Source organism: Leptonychotes weddellii, unplaced genomic scaffold (genome assembly GCF_054177405.1).
Source record: "Leptonychotes weddellii isolate Sample4059 unplaced genomic scaffold, ASM5417740v2 HiC_scaffold_3648, whole genome shotgun sequence".
NCBI lineage: Eukaryota > Metazoa > Chordata > Mammalia > Carnivora > Phocidae > Leptonychotes > Leptonychotes weddellii.
This window is the reverse complement of record NW_027966771.1, coordinates 1-8,832: the sequence shown is the minus strand read 5'-3', so window position 1 is coordinate 8,832 and position 8,832 is coordinate 1. Positions and strand designations below refer to the sequence as shown.

General features: G+C 45.3%; 1 protein-coding gene across 1 annotated transcript; it reads right to left on the bottom strand.

Annotated features, from left to right (window-relative positions):
- Positions 1-217: 217 nt before the first annotated feature.
- On the bottom strand, positions 218-4,514 carry LOC102742134 (olfactory receptor 3A10). The gene has a single exon (XM_081810755.1). It carries the CDS (start codon positions 4,142-4,144, stop codon positions 3,197-3,199), a length of 948 nt encoding a protein of 315 aa, XP_081666881.1. The 5' UTR covers positions 4,145-4,514; the 3' UTR covers positions 218-3,196.
- Positions 4,515-8,832: the final 4,318 nt, after the last annotated feature.

Genomic DNA, 8,832 nt, shown 5'->3' with positions numbered 1-8,832 from the left:
GAGAGATAGCAAGAGAGAGCACAAGCCGGAGGGAGAACCTCCCCGCTGAGCAGGGGCCCGATGAGGGGCTCGATCCCAGGAACCTGGGATCATGACCTGAGCCGAAGGTAGACACTTAACCTACTGAGCCACCCAGGCACCCCATGTTTGTTTTTTAAAACACAGAACCCAGTGAAAAACTTCAAATAAAAGTACATAGAATAAAAGCAAAGTACTTCTCCACTTGCCATATCTCTCCCCAGTCCCACCCTCCTCCACGGAGGGAATCACCATCTACAACCTGGGGCTTGTTGTCCGGGATTTTTTTGCCCCATACACATACACATATCACATCATCATCACTTTCTAAATTTAGCAATAGATGCTATATACCTTTTCATATCAATACACTCACGCTTCTTTTTAAACAAAAATAAACTTTTATGAAAACTATTCACGTGAAACACGAATTACTCATATTTGCATACATAGCAGAGTTAAAAGCTATTCACTTCAGATTTCACTGGAGGAGAAGTAGCTTTCTGAAACATGATTGTGATTTTGGGTAAATAACAATATTCACAATACGTAAAGGTAGTCCTAAAACAAACTATTCATTTCAGAACATGAATTAAAGAAAGACAAACACTTTGTCATAACATATGATTACTTCTTTATTATAAACCCTCCTCTGTAATGTGCTCAATGTTAAATGGATCCTGGTTTCTGAGTGTTATCAGATTTAACACCCTGGCTGGATGGTCCGTTGTGCTAACTAAATGCTCTCTAATTCTCTGCAGGAAGGAGACACTTCTTTGGCTCTAGCTTCAGGCAGTTTCTCTTAGTTTTGAGGAGAGATGATATGGTACACAAGCAATCAGGAAAGCTTCTGTCTTTTATGTCAAACTCAGTGATTGTCTTTATTTCATCAAAAGAAAGGTTTTGTTTTGTTTTTTCCTTTTCCTTTTGTATCTTTATATCTCCCTAATATTGGACCCTTTGGGGTATTTTTGCAGTGGGGGGAGGTGGCCTAGAAATGTGCATATTACTTTCATTTCACCAAAAGTTGTCCCGGTTGTGTCATCAGATTAAGTTCGTTAAACTTTGAGAGGGACACTTTTTCCCAACTGCGTTTGATAGTGCTATAATCTAACAACTCCTTATTGAATTATGGGTTCTTTCAGATTGTTGCTTATATAATTAATATAAGATGGCTTATATTAATTTGGCATCCAAAATCGAAGAAGCACCTTACCCTCTTTTGCAAATAGCACCGTGAATTCGGTTCGTGGAGATGGAAGATGCAGAGAACACACCTTGCACCTGAAGGCCTGGTGACCCTGAACGCACCCAGCCGGCATTGGACCGCCTTGTCCTGAGCTGCTACGGAGCCTCTGGGCCTCCTCCTTCCGCCCTGGCCCGGCAGCCGCAGGAGACAGAGGGGCTCTGGGCCTGGAGATGCACTACCACCACCAGGACACTATGCAGGTTACCAGGCTCCTTTGGCATTTTGGAATCATCTAACAGTTTCACTGACCTCCCATGTAGAAAACCAATTGCTTTTCATAGGTCATGCTTCCTATTATCAATTAATCAGTCTGCAAGATTGTTTTCTGTACTCAGCAATATGCAAGGTGTTTGGAGGATACAGTATAATATTAAAAATCGTTCCTGTCTTTCTGGAGCTTATAATGTAGTTGGGGAGAGCAAAAGAAGCTGCAGGGAATCCAGAAAAGATCCTGATGGTGTCTTGCTGTGCAGGCCACAGTGTTCCAGAGGAGTCACTTGAGCAAGGAGAAGCCCTCCCTGAGTGAGGGGCGGTGGCTAAGAGGTCAAGCCTGAGTGGAGAGGCAGGAAGACATGACGGATGGGGGGCCGTGCACACCACTGGGGTCCGGATGTGACGTGGTGGTCAGAAAGAAATCAGTGGCCTTTCAGGGTGGAATGACATGGGACAGACATAGCTCCAGGGGGTTAACCGGGCAGGTGTGGGGGGCAGTGAGTGGGGAGGGGGCACAGCTCAGAGGCCACTGAGGGAGCCCCAGTGGGACTGGACGGCACGGGCCTGAATCAGGAAGCAGCTGCCTGCAGGGGGGCAACAGTGCGGGCGTAAGAGAGTCTTAGAGACTGTTTAGCGGGCCCTGGGATGTGGCTGGGTTTGGAGAATGACTGTAGGTCCATTTGATTGGGAAATATTCTTCAGGGTTCCATGCTGCCCTCCTCAAGCAATTAAAAAGCATGCCAAGTAAAGTCACTCTTCTCAGACTTCCCACTTGTGGGCCAGGAAATGTCTGAAATGGTTCACAGAAAAAATTCTAGAAATGGCCATGACAGCACATGAAATGTGCTATTATTCTATTCACTGTTCTTCTCTGGACTGCCTTACCTTTGCCCTTTTGGTAAAATCCTGGTTTCCAGTACTCATTCACTGGTAAACTGCAAACACAATCTCCCTCTCTTTTCCTTTCCTTCCTCACCTTTACTAAGTATCTACACATATTAAACAGAATGCCCATTATATATATCAGTGTATTTTGCCAATTAAAAAAAAAAACACACACCTTGGTATTCTGAGTGCTTCTCCTGAAATATGTGCTATCCATCCTCATGCTTTTGGCACAGGAGCTTTGAGTCAGCTCACACACAGACATGAAAATGTGGTGTCCCCCCAGGGATTACTCAGGATGGGGACACTGGCTTCAGAAACAGGTATTTGACAGTGTTGCTCTGAAGAAGAGCTGGCAGGTGTTCTGACAGGTCCTAACAGCCTGTTCCTAGGCTATGTCAAACCCCAATTTAGTTTCACAGTCCTGGGTTTATTTCCTGAAGAAAAATCTTTTGAAAACCACACCCCCATACTCTGGTACAAATATATTTTATCTTCAAAGGCAGATGGAGGGTGCAAACATTTTGCTTTTATTAGCATTTTAAACATATTTCAATTGAACACTCACTAAATTGAAAGAATAGCTAATTTGTGTCCCATTTCCTGACCCACATTGTAATTGTCTCCCACCTCTCTTTCATCCATCTTCTACCAGCTTTAGCTTTTCTCCCCAGCCCAAGGGAAACCATAGTCTACTCTGGTCCATACTATCTACTTTCCTCCTATCCTTCAACCCACCGCTGAAGATGCCCACTGCCCACATCCACACCTTCAGCATGACAAAGTCAGGGGGTGCTTTGGGAAGGGGGAGCATGTTGATACCCTGCCTTCTCATTCAGGTGGCCTCTTCCCCATCAGCACCCTTTTCAGGGCCCCCTGCACATCAGGGTTCCGGAGGCTATAGATGACCGGGTTCAGCATGGGGCTAAGGATAGTATTGAGGATCCCAACCCCCTTGTCCTTATCTGAGGCTGACACCGAGCCCAGACACATGTAACTGAAGAAGCCAGTTCCATAAAAGATACAGACTACAGTGATGTGGGAGCCACACGTGGAGAAGGCCTTCTTCCTCCCCTCCGCTGAACGGATTCTTAGCACTGCAGCTGTGACATGGGCGAAGGACATTGAGATGAGAATCAAGGGGAACACCCCCATGAAAGTGGCCCCCACAAAAAGCAGCTGCCCATTGAGGTGGATGCTGGAGCAGGAGAGCTGGAAAAGGGGTGGGAGGTCACAGTAGAAGTGGTTGACCACATTAGGGCCGCAGAAGTCAAGCACAGATATAGCCACCGTGTGAATCAGAGCATTGATAAAGGAGATGGTGCAGCAAATGCCCACCAGGGCTCCCTGGACTTCCCGGCTCATGCGGGTGCTGTAGGTGAGGGGCTGGCAGAAGGCCAGGTAGTGGTCATAGGCCATGGCTGTCAGGAGGTGACAGTCCACACCAGCCAGGAGATGGAAAAAGAAGAGCTGTGAAATGCAGGCAGCATAGGGGACTGTGCACTGGTGGGCCAGGAGACATGCTAGCCTTGGAGGGACAGTGACAGTGATGCATCCGACATCCAGCAAAGACAGGTTCCCCAGGAAGAAGTACATGGGCGTGTGGAGTTTGGGCTCTACCAAGATGGCAGCCAGGATGCTGAGGTTGCCTCCAACGGTGACCAGGTAAGCAAAGAGGAAGACAACCAAAAGGATGGGTTGCAGTCTTATGTTTTCTGTCAGGCCAAGAAGGATGAACTCAATGACAGTTGTCCTGTTCCCCCAGGCATCTGGCTCCATAGGCTGCTGCTGAGCTCTGTAGTGGGAGAAGACCTGAACCTGCCAAAGAGGGAGAGAGACACATTGTAGGCACCTAATCTGAGGTTACTGGATGTTGGGGAATGTGGCATGAGCACCTACCAGCCTAGAGCTTGAGTAGTCTCCTGGAGGCCCCCATGATGCCAGACGTGAACCCTTTAATTGCTGTCTCAGGCTGAGATCCAGGGGATGTCAGAGAAGGGGCTGGGGCAGAAGAAACTACTCTGGGGTACAGGACACTGGCTATTTCACAACATTTTAATAGCTATTAAGGTTGATCGGTGTATAGTGACTGCATAGTGGTTCTGACTAGCTCGATGAATAGATGAATGTATGAGGTTCTAGAAAGCACAATATAGAAGAGTGGCAACAACATAAAGAACATGAAATCAAAAAGAGATGCAAAAGAGAGTGAGCAAAGAGAGGAGCAAGGAGCAGACCAGAGTACAGAAATACTCAGAGGCCAAATATGGAAGACATGAAGGCAATTTAAGAAAGCACTGACTACATTTTTAAAGTGTGAACTATGAGTATTGTGCTAAGAACTTCATATTAATTTTCTTATTTAATTTTCACAGAGCATTATGGGGTAACTGCTATTATATCTATATAATCAGGACTGATGTTTTTAAAGATTAAATAAGTAGCCCAGTCCTCAAACCCAGGACTGTCTGACTCCCCAAATCCACACTTTAACATTGTACAGCCTCTTACTTGGTCATGTTGTTACTGAGGCTTTATAAATGACATTGTGTGTGACAAAGAAAAGCAAGATATTCCTAACTCTTCAGGTCTTGGCATCACTACAGCTATTCATAAAAGTCAAGATCCCATCCATCCATCCATCCATCCATCCATCCATTCTTCTATTCAATAATTGTCTATTTGTTAAATGTAGTAAGATTCTGCAAGTATTTTGGTGGTGGAACTAACAGATTGGGCATGAGGTATGAGAGAAAGAGAAGGTACAGGGATGATTCCAAGATTCTTGGCCTGAGCAACTGGAGTTGCTATTAAGTGATATGGGGAAGACTGATGATTTTGTAGGCGGTAGGGTTGGAGATCAGGAGCTTTTCCAAGGGAAGAGAGGGGAGGTGAAGTCCCAGGGAACATTTAGCTAGTTTCCACTCAATTGCACATGGTAGCAGTTTGGTTTACCCAACAAGTGCCTGGACAACTGAAGAATGAACCCATGATGTCAAAAGTTCTTCAATGTGACTGCATCAATAGCTCTGGAAAGGTAACTTAGGGGCCCCCTTCTGCTGGACATTTGCTCTGGTAAGCCACCCTTTGTCCATGACTGTGCTGGTGCTCCTTTCTAACCAGAACACTCTTCCTTTCCACACATCAAAACTCCATCCTTCAAGACTCTGTCCTGGGTCAATGTCCCATCATCTCAAGGAAGTCCTCCTTATGCACTCCAGTTTTTAATTGATCTTCCCCTCTTCTGATGAGACAATTAATAACCTGGATCATTCTAGCACTTGCATATGGAGAAAGGGGTGGGGAACTGAACCATTATGAGGAGTACCTTGCCCAAAGTCACACCAGAGGGCCACTCAAAATCAATAGCACAAGACAAAGAAGGTAGATTATGCTAATAGGCTACCACAGGAGATTCTACACTACACCTGGCACCTCCATTCTGTCCTTTCCTGTGAAAACTGTTGGCAGTCTGTTGGGCTCAAACTCTGTCAGGCCAATGCTGACCCTCAGTGGGAGAAAGAAGACTGCTAGCCTTTCACAGGTTATGCCTTCCTTTCCAGAATCTACCTCCCACCTGGGACTACCACTGATCCCCACAGTGGGAAGCCAGCCACCGACCTCTCAGACACTGTACACTTGGGTTATGTTTTCTATCACAACTTCCGTCTTGGGCAAACTTTAGCTCTACCAAGGGTTACACTCAGACACAGAGCAGAATTGCCCTGAGCAGGAGATATATGTCTCCTGGATATGCTCTTCCAGAATGCTGGAGGTAGGGCAGGGATCATGGTTTCCCCATCAAATACAGCTTTCCTGGCCTGGGTGTTGTAAAAGCAAAATCACAGTGTAGCTGGGGAGGAAGACTCTTGAATGTGGAGTTCTAAGAGAGGGTGACAGGCTACCTACCTGGATCAGAAGGACCTGTGAATAAGAGAGCTTCCAGCTGAACTGGTGGGAGCAGATAGGGGAACTTGGGGAGGACTGAACTCCCTGGGCTTCAGGAAACGACCTGGACGGAGGCATCCCAGACTGATGAAGGCGACAAGACATGCAGCAACACTTAAGAAGGGCAAGTTAAATTTCCTTAATAACGAAAGAGGGCTTGCTTACAACAAGGGAATTTGTCCATTTCCTGAAATATGAGAGAGAAAAGACAGAATCTCTGCTACTCTGTGTTGAAAAGCATAGGAAAAAGACCACCAAGCATAGCTGGATTCTTCCCCACACATACTACCCATCTCATTTCCCTCTGAGGTCAGGTGTTTGTTTTCTTGGGGCTGGGGACATTTTGTTCAGCCACCAAGGAGGTCTGCTGTGCAGAGATTTGAAGGCAGCAATTGCTGCTGAATGAAGGAGCCAAAAGGTTTCTCTGAACCCTTCTTGCCTTCATTCCATAAAAAGCAGATGGGCAATAATCCCTTCCTCATGGTTCATCTCCTCCTGTTCCATGACTAGAGAAGATAAATTTCTTCTCTTCTGAGTTTGTCCCATGCATACAATCTCTCACCCAGTGCTGGGGAGACCCAGCAAAATGTATGTAGCATTTGAAGTCAGCTTACAAGTAACAAGAGAGTGTTTCCTGGAAGTGCTGGGATTGGAGTGACAGCCAGTGACAGGTAACATTTATCAAGCACTTTCTACCTGTTACTTTTATGTGTTACCTCATTCAATCCACACAAAAATCTATAATGGAGGTAATAATAACAACTGAGATTTAATTAGATCTTACTATGTGTCAAGCACTGTTCTGAGTATTTTACATATATTACCTCATTTAATCTCAAATAATCCTATGAAGTAGATACTATTATAATCCCCATTTTATAGACAGGAAACTGAGGCACAAAGAGGTAAGGTAACTTGTCCATGTTTAGGCAGATGGTGAGGGGCAGAGCTGGGAGTCTGATCAAAGGTGGCAGGGGGACTCATCAAGAATACCCCAACAGAATGCAAACTGGTGCAGCCACTCTGGAAAAAAGTATGGAGGTTCCTCAAAAAGTTAAAAATAGAGCTACTCTATGACCCAGCAATTGCACTACTAGGTATTTATCCAAAGGATACAAACATAGTGATTTGAAGGGGGACATGCACCCTAATGTTTATAGCAGCAATGTCCACAATAGCCAAAATATGGAAAGAGCCCAGATGTCCATTGACAGATGAATGGATAAAGAAGATGTGGTATAGATATATATCAGAATATTACGCAGCCATAAAAAATGAAATCTTGCCATTTGCAATGACATAAATGGAACTAGAGGGTATTATACTAAATAAAATAAGTCCATCAGAGAAAGACAAATACCATAAGATTTCATTCCTTTGTGGAATTTAAGAAACAAAACAGATGAACATACAGGAAGGGAAGGAAAAATAAAATAAGATGAAAATTGAGAGGAAGGCAAACCATAAGAGACTCTTTACTATAGGGAACAAACAGGGTTGCTGGAGGGGAGGGGGGATGGGGTCAGTGGGTGATGGGCATGAAGGAGGGCAAATGATGTAATAGCACTGGGTGTTATATGCAACTGATGAAACTCTACCTCTGAAACTAAAAAAAAAAAAAGAGAGAGAGAGAGAGAGGAATACCCCAACACCTGCCACCTCTGGGACGGGCAATTTGTGGATGCAGGTTATGTGGTGAGAAGAGAGGATATTTGTAGGGATCCCTCGTCACCATAGGAAATGTTCTCCCAGATGGATTTTCCTAGCTTAATATTAAGGCAAGCCCAATCTGGGTTTGAAATCTTAGCAGGGACACAGCCCAATGTCACACAGTAAGTGACAAGAGCTCATTCTAGCTCTGAGCAGCAGGAGGGTCTCTTCATCCTGGATGCTTTTGTCCAATCATCTCCCACCCTGCCTGTTCATGCAAGGGTCGGTACCCTTCAAGTTCTCTGTTCCAATCTGCTGTATGTAGCTCTTTCTCTCCACAAAGCCATGCACAGCCAATCTTCCACTCCCCCACTCTCCCCTTCTTCTTCCTTCTCTCTCTCTTTCCCCCTCCCCTTCTTCCTTCTCTCTCTCTCTCTCCCCCTCCCCTTCTTCTTCTTCTCTCTCTCTCCCTGCTCTTCTTCTTCCTTCTCTCTCTCTCCCCCTTCTTCTTCCTTCTCTCTCTCTCCCCCCTTCTTCTTCCTTCTCTCTCTCTCCCCCTCCCCTTCTTCTTCCTTCTCTCTCTCTCCCCCCCCTTTTTCCTTCTCCCCCTCTCTCTCTCCCCCTCTCTCATTCTTCTGGTTTACAAGGATGACAACTCAGCACAGTTGAAAGAGCTGTGGAGTTGGAGTCCAGGTGCTTGTTATTTGTGTTATAAACAAGATTCTACTAGCATTGGGACCTTGGAGAAAGGAAGGAAGGGAAAAAAGAAGGGAGGGATGGAAGGAGAAAAGAAGGAATGAAAGGAAAAATAAAACAGAAAGCTAAGGTTTACATAAATATACATATTCCATTATATGTCACTACATTAT